This window comes from Dipodomys ordii, unplaced genomic scaffold, assembly GCF_000151885.1.
Source record: "Dipodomys ordii isolate 6190 unplaced genomic scaffold, Dord_2.0 Scaffold68, whole genome shotgun sequence".
Taxonomy (NCBI): Eukaryota; Metazoa; Chordata; class Mammalia; order Rodentia; family Heteromyidae; genus Dipodomys; species Dipodomys ordii.
This window is the reverse complement of record NW_012267284.1, coordinates 6,284,739-6,298,735: the sequence shown is the minus strand read 5'-3', so window position 1 is coordinate 6,298,735 and position 13,997 is coordinate 6,284,739. Positions and strand designations below refer to the sequence as shown.

Here is a 13,997-nt window from a genome sequence, read left to right as displayed (position 1 = left end):
CACGGCGATCGGGCATCCCGAGATTCGGATGAGCGACGCGGCGCCCGCAGTGTCAGCGCGCCCGTCCACCTACTCCCGCCGCTCCAATCCCGCGCGCCTCCCGCCACAAGCCTGGCCATGGGCTCCGCTGTCTGGTGTCGCCTCGGCGGCCTCAGCCTCCGGCTGGTCTGCCTCCTGTCCTTAGCACCGGCGAGGGTGGCCGCAGGTAAGGCGCTGCGCCCCGCCAGGCACCGGCCCGCGGCCAGGGTCGGGATCTTGTGGGCCGCCGGCGGAGCGCAACGATGCCTCCCCCTCTCCCTTTCACCCGTCTCCCCAGGAATCGCCGGATGCCCCTCGGGGCCTGCTCATCTCCCCCTGGGGTTGGCGATGACTGAGAAGTGCGCGGGATGGCCAACGCGCTCACCTACCTGGGCCCCGCGGGAGCCCTGGCACCCAGCGGGGGCAGAGACCGGGAGGACGAAGCAGGGAGGCCCGGGGCGGGGGTTAGGAGGGAAGGGCGGTCAGTGGTGGGCATTGCGCCACAGACCCCCCACACACACACACACTCCCCGAGGTCGGACACGCAGCAGTTTTGCCCTCAAATGTCGTCTTTTAAGGGGGAGGTTTCCATTTAGGGGATTCTTGGGGACTTGACTGGGGTTGGGATTGAATTTTAGAACCCTGAGAGGCCAGTCTGCCATTTCTTCCCTGGGAATGATTTCCAAAATGGACCCCAGGTTGCTGCCCACCCCGTGCCGACCTCCCCGTCGCCCAAAAGACCGACAAGCACGATGATTCCGCCACTTTTGGAGATCAGATAGGAGGGACAGGAGGACCGTGGGCAGCTATGGGGAGGGTAATTAGTAGCCCGCATTTTTTCATCTGTGCTTCTCCCACCCCATCCCCCTCTGACAGTAGTAGGGAAAAGAAGGACCCCATGCAAATCTGTATACAAGCTGAACTGAAAATCTGTGCGTTGGGCCTGACTGAGAATCCTGTGGGAATTGTGTTGCGCAGATTCGCCTGCCCCCTCCTGGGGGAGGGGATCATACAGAAACGGAGTCTCTCATCCATTAGGGTTATGTGTCTAGAAATTATCACCATGCGCTACGTTGAAAAGAGAGGGGGTGGGGCTGGGCAGTGGTAGCTCATGCCTCGCTTTTTGGGAGGCTGAGATCTGAGGATCACAGGGTCTGAAGCCAGAGGAGGCAGTCAAAAAGACTCATCTCTAATTAGTAACCAAAAAGCTGTAAGTAGATGTGTGTCTCAAGTAGTAGAATCCCAGCCTTGAGTAGAAAAGGCACCCCAACCCCCCACCCCCACAAAACACAAAAACGACTTCAGCCATGGTGTGTAGTTTCCAGGTTGGCAGACTACACTCTTGATACACACGGCTGAAATTGTTAATAGCAAAGAAATAGAGGCTCAACACCCTTTTCCACCACGCTTCCTGGGGTGTAGACCAACTTGTTTGAGTGGTCTGTACCACCGACACGCACAAGTTAGAAATGCTGTACCCACTAATTTATCCCAGGTTGCATTCTCCAGACAGGTGTACTTGGCAAGTATTTGGGCTGTCTGTATGTGCCATGTGAAAGGGCTGATGGTGGCCATGTTCTGGAACATTCTAGAACATACCCCATGGTATACGGTAAAGTGGAAGTCCTAGTGTCCTGGCAGGTGTTTCTTTTAGAATCAGGCTTTGGAAACACTTGCCCTTTGTGCTTTGGCTCCTTTAGCTCGTGGGCACCTGCGGGGCTCCTCAAGTACCTTCCTTAGTGGTTTGATTCTGACTCCTAGGCAGAGTCACTAGGGTTCTGAAACCTGAAAGATGAATCTGTATGGACAAGTGTCCACATCTTCATGATCTACTTCAGCCTGGATATCTGGACCTCTCCAAAAGCTTCCTTTCACCGCTCCCCCCCCCTCCCGCCCCTTCAGAAGGACACCATCACCTAGAGTGTGAAGCTCCACCTTTTGAAAATCCAACCTGAAACCAGGCACTAGTATCTCACCCGTTATCCTAGCTACTAAGGAGGTTGAGATCTGAGGATGGTGGATAGAAGCCAGCCCAGTAAGGAAAGTCCGTGAGACTCTTATCTCCGATTAATTACACAAAATGCTGGAAGTGGAACTGTGGCTGAAATGGTAGAGTACTCACCTTAAGCACAAAAGCTCAGGGAGAGCGCCCAAGCCCTGGGTTCAAGCCCAGGACTGGCACAAAAAAGAAAAAAAAATCGAATCTGAGAAAAATCACTTGGGGGCCTGCTAGAGACAGGGCTGGCAGAGGGCTCCCAGGAACCAAGCCAGCTACTGCAGTAGTCAAGCCAAAGCCCTACCCATCCCGCCCACGCCCCCTCCCTGCCCCAGGGTGCACCTCCTGATTGCATCCCCTTGGCAACCGATCTGCATCACTCAGGCTACCCCCCCACCCCCAGCAGATCCTGAGTGGCTATTAGCATGAGGCCCTAAGTCCCCACCAGCCGGCCTCCATTTGGCCCAGGCTCCTCCTCCACTGCGGGGAGGGTGGTGCCAAGAGCCAGAGGGAGAAAGGAGGGGGTAGCCTCTCTTCCAAACTACTCTCTAGGAAGCCAGAGACTCGGAGTGTGTGTGTGTGTAGCCAGAGACTCAGTGTGTGTGTGTGTGTGTGTGTGTGTGTGTGTCTACTACCCAAAGAGAGGGAGAACAGCCAGAGGAAGCAGCAGTGGACTAAGCTGTTGGCCTCTTGACTCAATTGTAAATAAAATAAAAAATAGCCTTGAGCCATCAAGTGTTGCTCACATCTGTAATCCTAGCTAGCTACTCAGGAGGCTGAGATCTGAGGTTCACGGTTCAAAGACGGCCCAAGCAAGAAAGTCCATGAGACTCTTATCTCCAAAAGCCAGAAATGGAGCTGGGACTCAAGTGGTAAAGTACTAGCCTTGAACAACAACAACAACAAAGCCCAAGGACAGTGCCCAGCCCCTGAGTTCAAGCCTCAGGATCATTTCCAAAAAGAAATAGCCTTGTAAAACAGGGGACACAGGACTTGGATGACAGGAAAGGCTGGACCCAAAGTCCCCAGTGGGGACAGGTATTGCTGCGTGGAGTTAAGGGGGCAGGTGCTTTTGAGGAACAATTTATCCTTCTTGTTTGGCAGAGCCAACAGGTGTCTTGTGAGCCCCACAGGCAAGAACAAGGTGCCCTGGGAGGTTGGGTTCTTTGGGAGAGTGGGGCACACAGAAAGGGCTCATTAGTAGCACCTGGGTGAACACCCTCTTGGGATCAGTGCCAGATGGGTTGCTCTGTCTGCCGGCTATCACTTGGCTAAATGGCAGTGCTGAACACCATGTATATGCCCAGAGGAGATGGCCGTGACTTCTGCCCTCAAGGAGTTCCCAGGGCACTGGAGTGAGGTTTCTCTTTTTCATCCAGCATCCTGAGCACAGAGGGGGAAGGGACACAGGGAGGGCTTCCAGGTAGTTATCTATGCATAAATAGGTAGACAGAAGCATATGCAAAGGTCCTGAGGCCAGGAAAAGCAGAACAGGTGTGGGAACAACAGAGGTCCAAAGTGACTGGCAGCACAGATGTTGTTTTGTAAGATTTCAATCTGGAGGTCTTGGAATATATCATAAGATGCCCACTCAAGCAGGTTTCTGTGACAGCGCCCTTTGACACAGCCTGTTTCTGGTCTCCTAGGTCTGTACGAGCTCAATCTCACCACTGATGGCCAAGCCACCACGGGGACACAAGTGACCATCTCAGCCACCCTGGTGGCCAACGACAACAGCAGCCTGACCCTGCCTGCCAGTGCCCAACTGTACCATTTCCATTGGATTCACACCCCACTCATACTCACAAGCAAGATGGAAAATGATCTCACCTCGACCATCGGAGTGGTGAGCAGCGTACCTGGGGACTTCCCAGTCTCCGTCTGGGTCACTTCAGCTGACTGCTGGATGTGCCAGCCCATGGCCAGAGGCATTATCCTTCTGTCTTTCACAGGTGAGAGCTTCCCTGGGTGCTAATTGAGCTTAGTGTGTGCGCATGTGCATCGCACTTGAACTCAAGACCTGAGCACTGTCCCTTAGCTTTCTTGCTCAATGCTGGCACTCTACCACTTGAGTCACAGGTCCACTTTCAGCTTTTATTTTTTAAAATTGTTATTAATAGACGTGATATACAGAGGAATTACAGTTACAGTAGGGTAATGAGTCCATTTCCTATCAAGCATTGTTACTCCCTCCTTTGTTTTCCCCTCCCATCCCTTTCCTCCCCATCTCCCCACCTCCCCCACCCCCACAAAAGTTGTAAAGTTGGTGTTCAACATAGTGTGTGAGTACATTTCTTTTTGGACAATGCTATCCTTCCCCCTCTCTCATTCCCAGTTTCCCCCCTCCCATCCCTATTCACAGGTTGTGTAGTTCATTCTCAACAAAGTATCTAGTGAGTATCACTGCTGCATTTGTACACCCTTCCTTCCTCCATTCCTGTGCCTCCCTTACCCTCCCAAAGACATATTAATGAAGATACAAGACAAAAAAAAATACAAAAAAAAACAAAAAGAGCAACCAAGGGAGGGGGTTGGGTTTGCGGGGGGGGGACACCCTCCTTTCCATTTCCTGGAGTTCATTTTGACAAATACTATTTTATATGATCAGAGACACACATGCATTGCACCTTTGTGATACACCCCAAAAAGTATCCTCCTTTGGTCTTAATGTGTGAATGTCTAGAGTCTTGTATAATTTATTATGTCCCAGTGTATTTTAGATCAAGCTTTTGCATGTGAGAGAAAATATGCGCTGACTCTCTGAGCTTGGCTTACCTTACTTAACATGATTTTTCCAATCCATTTACCTGCAAATGACATAATAATCTAATGGCTATTTCTTTTTGGTAATGATCCTGAGGCTTGAACTCAGGGCCTGGGCACTGTCCTTGGACTTCGAGATGGAGTTGTTTTGATTTACATTTCCTTTATGGCCAGGGATGTTGAACATTTCCTCATGTGTTTGTCATTCTTCCCTCTTCTTCTGAGAAGTCTCTCCTTAGCTCCTTCTACTTCTAGCTTTTTAATGGTTAAGTGAAGATTAGAATCTCATGGACTTTGCTGCTCAGGCTGGCATTGAATTGCCCATCCTTAGAACTCAGCTTCCTAAGCCGGGCGCCGGTTGCTCATACCTGTAATCCTAGCTACTCAGGAGGCTAAGATCTGAGGATCCCAGTGGAAAGCCAGCCTGGGCAGGAAAGACCATGAGACTCTTATCTCCAATAAACCACTCAAACACTGGCGCTGTGGCTCAAGAGGTAGAGCGCTCACCTTGAGCTGAAGAGTGCAGGGACAGCACCCAAGCGGAGCTCAAGCCCCACAACCGACCAAAAAAAAAACAAACCAAAAAAACAACAACAAAAAAAAAAACTCAGCTTCCTGAGCCTCAAGGATTGTAAGTGTAAGCCACTGGTGCCTGGCTTGATGCAGAGAAAAGCATCAGCCTAATATCAACACCAAAATCTACAGCTACTCAAGTCCCTTATGAAACATGGCATGGCTTATAATAATAATTGTAAATACCATGCCAAATTGTTTGACTTGTATTGTTTAGACAATAACAAGAAATATGTATGTGTTCAATACTGAAATTTCTTTTAAAGCCTGTACATTTCTATGTGCAGGAATTATTACAATTATTTTATTTATTTATTTACAGTTGGTCGTGGGGCCTGAATCTGGGCCTGGGCGCTGTCCCTCAGCTCTTCAGCTCAAGGCTAGTGCTCTACCACTTGAGCCACAGCGCCACTTTCAGTGGCCAGTTTTGTTATGGTTTATTGGAGATGAGTCTCATGGACTTTTCTGCCTGGGCTGGCTTTGAATTTCAATCCCCAGATCTCAGCCTCCTGAGTAGCTACAATTACAGGTGTGAGCCACCAGCACCCGGCTGGTTTTTTTTGGTCAGTCATGGGGTCTGAACTCTGGGCCTGGGCACTGTCCCTCAGCTCTTCAGCTCAAGACTAGTGCTCTACCACTTGAGCCACAGCACCACTTCCAGATTTTTCTGCTTATGTGGTGCTGAGGAATTGAACCCAGGGCTTCATGCATGCAAGGCAAGCACTCTACAAGAGCCATCTTCCCAGCCCCTATTCCAGTTATTTTTAATAAATTATTATTATTAATGTTGGGATTGAGAGGTCTTGCTATGTATCCCATGATGGCTTTGAACTTGTGATCCTCTTGAGAACTGGGATTTCAGGTGTGTACCACTGTACTGGCACCATCACCAGCAGTGCCCACATAGCAGGAAGGTGACTATGGATGCCTCTGTGCTGAGGAATTTGTAAGGTCCCCTTCCGCATCCGGCACCTGAAAGAGTGGGTGGGAGAGCAGTGGCTCTGCTCCCAGGATCCTCCTGCTCTGGTCCTCTGTGGACTTGCTCTTCTCCTATCTTTCTCAGAGTTCCTTGTGGGGGACCTGGTTGTCACACAGAACACCTCCTTGCCATGGCCTAGCTCTTACCTCACCAAGACAGTCCTTAAAGTAGCCTTCGTCCTCCATGACCCCAGCAACTTCTTCCACATGGCCTACTTTCTCTACAGCTGGGACTTCGGAGACGGGTATGTCCTTATACTTTCATGTTCTCTCTCTCTTTCTCTCTCTCTCTCGGTTGCAACTCAAGGCCTCATGCCAAGAACTATACAATTGAGGATTATAGGCAGGAGCCACAAGCATCTGGCTGGATTTGTTTTGTGCCAGTCCTGGGGTTTGAACTCAGAACATGGGTGCTGTCCCTGAGCTTTTAGTGCTCGACCTACTTAGGCCACAGCTCCACTTCTGGCTTTCTGTGGTTAATTGGAGGTAAGAGTCTCTTAGACTTTTCCTGTCTAAGCTTGCTTTGAACTGAGATCCTCAGATCTCAACCTCCTGAGTAGTTAGGATTACAGTGTGAGCCACTGGCACTTTTGCCTGAAGTAGATCTCAGACTATGATCCTTTTTCTCCTCCCTCCCAAGTAGCTGGGATTATAGGCATGAGCCACCATCCCTTATTTACCTTCTAAGTGTTCCAAATCCAGGGCCAGTGGCCCAGTATGGGCTCTGCTGTCTCACATGGTTTACAGACTGTCCTCCATTTTCCATCAAACACTCCTTAAGCACTTGCTTTGCTCAGTGTCAGGCCCCAGGGGACCTCCATGACTCCATCTCTGGGCCCTGCCTCTGAAGTGTATCTGCCCAGTACAGGCAGGTACTGGTTGGTACCTGCACAACTCTCTCAGGAAGACAGGTCAAGATAGGGTTTTCTCACCTGATGACTCTGAATGGCATGCACTGTATTAGACAAGCATGAGGCCCCGAGTTCAAGCCCCAGTACCACAAAATGATGGTCACTGGTAGCTCACCCCTGTAATCCTAGCTCCTTAGGAGGCTGTGATCTGAGGATTGTGGTTCAAAGCCAATCTAGGCAGGAAAAGTCCATCACGAGGTGTTATTTAATCCATTGATGATTTTATAGCTCAGGGAAGTCAGGTGCTGGTGGCTCATACCTGTAATCCTAGCTGCTCAGGAGGCTGAGATCTGAGGATCATGGTTCAAAGCCAGCCCATGCAGGAAAAGTCCATGAGACTTTCATTTGGCTCTGTGGCTCAAGTGGTAGGTTGTTCGCCTTGAGCTGAAGAGCTCAAGGAAAGCACCCAGGCCCAGAGTTCAAGCACCACAACCCACAAAAAAAGAAAAGAAGAAGAAAAAAGAGCTCAAGGACAGCACCTAGGCCCTTGAGTTCAAGCCCCATGACTGACAAAAATTAAAAATAAAAAAATATTCAGGAGGACCTGCTAAAGAAATTACCTAGAAAAGACAGCAAAAATAAATGCTTGTTATCAGGGGATTTTAATATTCCAGACTTAGTACCAGGGTACTGAGCAGGCCCTCATGCTTGCTTCACTTACTTGATTACTGGCGCTCTATCAGTTGAGCCATCCCGATAGCTGGCTTTTTTTGCTGGTTAACTGGTGATGGAGTCTGAAAGATGTTTCTGCCCAGGCAAAGATATGAGCCATTATCCTCTGGATCTTAGGCTCCAGCATAACTAGGATTACAGGTTATGAATACTGATGTGCAGCCAAGCACATCCATTTGTAACAGGGTTCCATTACAAAGATAAGGTCAACTCTCTGACCTCAAACTCTGAACTTATGGTCACCAAATCAACCCAAAGCCTTCACTCAAAGTTACATTGTTAACCTATCTACAGTGACTGAAAGCCACACCAGATCAACCCAAAGCCTTCACCCAAAGTTACATTGTTAATCTGTCCACAATGACTCAAAGCTACTCCAGCAAACAAAGACACCCAGCAATTTAATACTGATTCTTGTTGGTTAATTAGAGATGAGTCTTGCACACTTTTATGCCCAAACTGACCTTGAACCATGATCCTCCTGGATCTCAGCTTTCTGAGTGTGAGTCACCAAATGACACCTGGCTTCCTGGCTCTTGATGAGAAAAAAAGATCCACAATCAGTCAAATACTTTTTGTGAATCAGGTTTGCAGGTGGTTGCCATAGCAACCTGTGGGTGACTAACCATCTGCCTCTGCAGCACAGGGACCATGAGCTATGTCCATCTGTTTCTTGGAGGACACATACATCTCGTCCACAGCAGAGCCCCATGGAGTGAGGAGAGGAAGCTATGGAAGACCTTCCCTGCCTTCTCTGGCCCCAGAGAGCCAGATGACCTTAAGCCCCAGCTGGTGTGTTCATGACAGGTGTATTCAAGGCTGGCCAAATGTCACCATAATGCTGCCCCTTATCCTAACAATTCCCACAGATCACTAAGTTCCAGGAAGCACAGCTTTTTAACTTCCTCTCCCCTCCTCTTTGTCACTTCACAGGACTCAAATGGTGACAGAAGATGGTGTGGTCTATTACAACTATTCAGTTATGGGAGCCTTCACGGTGAAGCTCAAGGTGATAGCAGAGTGGGAGCAGGCACAGCCAGATGGCTCCAAAGTCGTTATGCAGAAGACCGGTGACTTCGCTGCCTCATTGAAGCTGCAGGGTGGGTCTTCCCAGCTAGTGTGGGTCAGCTGGCCATCAGCTGGCTCCTCATCTCAAATTATCTGGTTCTCACTGATTGTGTGAGTGTGTGCATGTGCACACGTGCGTGCTTGAATTCTGGGCCTGGGTGCTATTCCTTAGCTTTGCACTCAATACTGGAGCTCTACCACTTGAGCCAGCTCCACCTCCAGCTTTTTGATGGTTCATTTGGAGGTAAGAGTCTCCCAGACTTCCCTGTCTGAGCTGGCTTTAAACCTCAATCTTTAGCTCTCAGGCTCTTGTGTAGCTCGGAGCCACCAGCTACCGGCTCTCATGGATTCTTGTTCCCTGATCCCATCAGCCTCTGTTCATGCTGGCAGGGTGGGAGGCCTCAATCTACCACACAGGGAGCTGATTCCCAGGGGCATCTCTCTCCCCTGCCCTTTCTTCCCCCTCCCCCTCTCTCCTTCCCTCCCCCTCACTTGGGGCCACTGCAGGGATTTCTTGGATTCTGCTAATGTAGTGGTACTTAATCCTTGGTTAGAGCCAGTGGCCTTTGCCACTTCCCTTCCCTGGGTCAGCTCTAGCGCCTGCTGCTGATGGGGAGGGGCCTGCTGCCCTCCCTTGGGAGAGGGCCAGAGGAGAGGACCAAGTGGTGGCCAGGAAGAACCTGGGCTCTGGAAACCTCTGGACAGCGGTCCTAAATGAGTCCTGACAGGGTCTAATGGGCTCCTGTTTCTACACAGAAACCCTACGAGGCATCCAGGTCTTTGGGCCTACTGTAATTCAGAGCTTCCAAAGGATGATAGTGACCTTGAACTTCCTGGGGAGGTGAGTGAACCCCAGAGGGTACTCTGGGTGCCCTGTGCCCTTCTACATCATGACAGATGCTCCTAAGCCTGCTCCACCCTCATCCTTCCTCCACTTTTTTTTTGGGGGGGGGAGGGGGTCCTGGGGCTTGAACTCTGGGCCTGGGTGTTGTCTCTCAGCTCTTCAGCTCAAGGCTAGCGCTCTACCACTTGAGCCACAGTGCCACTTTCGGTTTTCTGGTGGTTTATTAGAGATAAGAGTCTCACAGACTTTCCTGCCCTGGCTGGCTTTGAACCACAATCCTCAGATCTCAGCCTTCTGAGTAGCTAAGATTATAGGCATGAACCACCAGCGCTGACCTTCCTCTACTTTTTAAATTTTCTTATAAAGGACTTGCTATGTGGCCAAGGCTAGTTTAGAACTTTCCATCTGCCTGTCAGCCTCCTGAGTGCTGAGACTGTGGGCACAAGCCACCATGCCTGGCTGGAGAGCCCTCACTCTTTCTAATCTACTCAAAGCCACTTCTTTCAGATTCTGCTCACACTGCCTTCTCCAGGAAGCCTTCCCTACATTCCTCATTCACAATGTGCTCACGGGCCCCACTTCACATTCTTAGCCTCACCAGGAGGCCTTAGGCCATCTCCTCCATGATGCTGTGCTCTTGGGCTGGACTCCAGGGCAGCTTGATATCAGGTCTTAGAAAGGACGCTGGAATCTGTGTCCACCTGGGTTTTTGCTCCTTGCCAAGCCAGTTCTGAAGTTCATCTGTTTCCCTGCAGCCCCCCACTGAATGTGTGCTGGCGGCTCAAGTCCGAGTGCCTTCCACTGGAGGAGGGGGAGTGCCACCCCATATCCGTGGCCAGCACAGCTTATAACCTGACCCACATCTTCCACAGTCCTGGAGACTACTGCTTCAGCATCCGAGCTGAAAACGCCATCAGCAAAACACACCAGTACCACAGGATCCAGGTGTGGCCGTCCAGTAAGTGCAGCCAGCTCCCCTCTCCACAACCCTGCTGCCCTGGTCATCATAGCCAATAACCTACCCACACCAGCACCACCACCAGCCCTCCTGATACCTCACCACCACCAAACCCTTCCAGGTACCATTCCCTACACTAAGCCCAGTACCACCATGAAACTCTTTTAGTACCATCATCACTGACATGGTACCAACCTCTGTGTCACCACTACCACCAACACTCTACCAACCTAAGTACCATCATCAAACCCTACCAGTACCACAGATAGCACTGTATAACCTCAGTACAACTAACAAGCCCTTCCATTATGATACATATCAATCCCGGTACCAAACTCTCAGTACCATTAACAACAAGCTCCCAACTGCAATACCACCACCAAACTTACAGAACTCTTACAACACTTACCAATGTCAGTAAGGAGCCTGCCAATTCCATGGCATCCCTTTTCTCCCTGGCAGGCTTCCAGCCAGCTATCTTTGCTTTTCCGTGTGCCACAATTATTACCATATTGCTGGCCTTCATCATGTACATGACCCTGCGGAATTCCACCCAGCAAAAGGAGATATTGGAGGTAAGTGCTCAGTGAGATGGGAGCTGGATCAAAGGCCCCCCCTCCACAGGATTTCTGGAGAGGGTGTGGGGCTGAGCCAGGATGCCTGGAGGGGATTCTGAACAAGTCTCTGAATGTGGGGAACCATGGCTTACAGTCTTGTCTAGCATGTTTAAAGCCCTGGGTTCGATCCCTAAGGCCTTAACACAACATGAAACAAGTTCCTGAGGGTTGGGATGATGTACCAAAGAAGCAGCTGGAGACTGCTTAGAAGTGCTGTTAGCTCATGCCTGTAATCCTAGCTACTCAGGATGCTGAGAGCTGAAGATGGAGGTTCACAGCCCACCAGGACAGGAAAGTCTGTGAGACTCTTATCTCTAATTACCACCAAAAAGTTGGAAGTGGAGCTGTGACTCAGGTGGTAGAGCACCAGACTTGAGTGAAAAAGCTCAGGGACAGAGCCTAGGACCTGAGTTCAAGCCCCAGTACAGAATTGTTGAGTGAGCTGGTGTCCAAACTGACTTACCTCCTTGCCCCTTGCCTATGGGTACTGCCAGATGCATTTCTGCATGCTGTTGCCAGTCAGCTGAGCTCCTAAGGCCACCAGACATGGCTCCAGGTGGGCAGTGAATGACCTGTGTTTACTATAGCTTGCTGATTTTTTTTACTCCCTTCCTCCCTTGCCCCCCATGTCTGACAAGAACCCGGAGCCACACTCTGGGGTCAGGTGTTGCTGCCAGACGTGTTGTGGACCTTTCTGGCTGGATACACCATCAGAGTACCTGGAAATTGTCCGAGAGAACCACCGGCTGCTCCCTCCCCTCAAGTCTGTCAAAACATACACAGTGTGAGTGCCCTGCTCCCGCTCAGCTCAGTATTATCAGATGTGACTCACTAGGGAGGGTGGCACATGCTGCTTAGGAGGGGTCTCGGGTATGGGCTGCTTTGTTCATCCCTGTATGAAGCCCCCATCCTCCTAGCCATCCTCCCATCTGTACAGTCCAGCCACTGTAGTCAGCCTCACTGTGTCCCCCACCCCTGCCCTCTGCCAACATGTGGTGTGCTCCCTTGGGACTCTCCTAGGTGGGCCTGGTCACCATTCATTCCATATTGGCCTATCTGTTGTTCACCAGGGGTTCATAGTTCCCTTCCTGGGGTGGCCCTGCTTATACTAGAGAACTAGGAAGGAAATTGCAGAATCAGGATACAAAGCGAAAAAGTTCTACACAGAGATGGGCACACACTGAGAAATACGTGTCACATGGGCTTCCCAGAATCATTCTGGAACTGTAAGGGCCATTGCTAGGTGAACTTGAACTAGAACTCAGATGAAATTTGGCCCTACCCACTCTACCCCTGTGCTTTGCCTCTGCAGCTCCCTGGTCCTATTTTAAGGCCACTTACTTTGTGAGTGCACAGGTGTGCTTTGTAAATGTATCTTTCTTATTGAAGCACAGAAGTTCAGTGTCCACTGTTGAGGTGGGCTGAGTGACCTGGCGTGGGACACCTTGTCCAGCAGCTGGAGAAGAGTGCAGGTGGCCCTGGCTCTCCCCCTCCAACCAAGTTACAGGGGTAGGCAGAGAAGCAGGGAGAGTAGGTGCAGAGGGAGATGTGGGTTAGGCTGTTTGCAGCAGCCTGCACCTGATGGACTTGCAAGATGGAGGGGACAGGGCTGTGTGCTATGACCTGTGCTCGTGGATTTCCTGGTGGGAATTGCATTCGCACCATTGTATAATTCATGCCCATGAAATACTGCCATTACTGCTGAATAAAGCTCTATTGCTCTGAGTATTGCCAAGCATGCTGCCTGTCGTGGAGTCTGTTTTTACCGGTGGGACACTAGGACCTGGGGAGACACCACAGGTCATCCATGAGACAGAACCCCTCAAAGTTCCCTGTAACTTGGACAGGCAGTCCAGTTGGAGATCCCAGGTAGATACCGTGGGGAATCTGTCGGCCTGTGAGCTTAGCCTCTCACCTGAGTCAGCACCTGGGGAGGAGCAGCCATCCTTATACACAGGCTTCAGGGGATTCGAGCTTGTGACTGTCCACAGGTGTCCTCGCCCTGGACAGGTAAGAAGGATGTTCTGTAGATTCAAGCCTGACCTAAGTTAAGATGGGCTTCCGTGTAGACAGACATACCCTAGGAACTGGGATGAACAGCGTCCCTGGGCAAGCGCACGTCCACCTGGCACTTGGGAATATGGAAATCTGGCCGTATAGGAATAAGATCTTTGACTGGGGACAGGTAGTTTATATCTGGAATTAGTAGTTCTCTAACGACACTGACGCGCTAGCTTCGGACTGACTCTACAACTACCAGGAAATATACTACTTTCAAGGACTAAGTTTAGAGGTGCTCGCACAGCGTCTGTACGTGGAACACACAAACACATCACGTCTTACAGGCAACAAAGACTACAGCTCGTAGAAGATTCCTCTGCAGCGCCGACTGAGCTCGGGCGGGCCCGCGGACTCCCTCCGGAGGCCCCAAACCACCCAGAGCCCTTCTTCTCCCAAGACCGGGCGGGGCCTGCCGGGTGCGGGCGGCGAGGCGCCACCACGAGGGTGAGGGCGGAGGTGGGGACGGCACCCCGCAGGGAACGAGCTTCGTCGCAGTGGGGCGGGGGACAAGACCCCGGGCCTGAGCAGAACCCAGGAG

At 50.8% G+C, this 13,997-nt stretch overlaps 1 protein-coding gene across 3 annotated transcripts; it reads left to right on the top strand.

Moving 5' to 3' along the window:
• The first annotated feature begins 117 nt into the window (after positions 1–117).
• On the top strand, positions 118–12,228 carry Tmem130 (transmembrane protein 130). 3 transcript variants are annotated; one of them, XM_013023468.1, is made up of 8 exons: positions 118–205; positions 3,661–3,966; positions 6,414–6,573; positions 8,845–9,011; positions 9,736–9,820; positions 10,579–10,781; positions 11,244–11,356; positions 12,037–12,228. In XM_013023468.1, the coding sequence occupies exons 1-8, from the start codon at positions 118–120 to the stop codon at positions 12,184–12,186; spliced, it is 1,272 nt and encodes a 423-aa protein (XP_012878922.1). In that variant the 3' UTR covers positions 12,187–12,228. The 3 variants fall into 3 exon arrangements, with proteins under 3 accessions (XP_012878922.1, XP_012878921.1, XP_012878923.1); XM_013023467.1 differs by having other exon boundaries at positions 11,986–12,228; XM_013023469.1 differs by lacking the exon at positions 3,661–3,966.
• Positions 12,229–13,997: the final 1,769 nt, after the last annotated feature.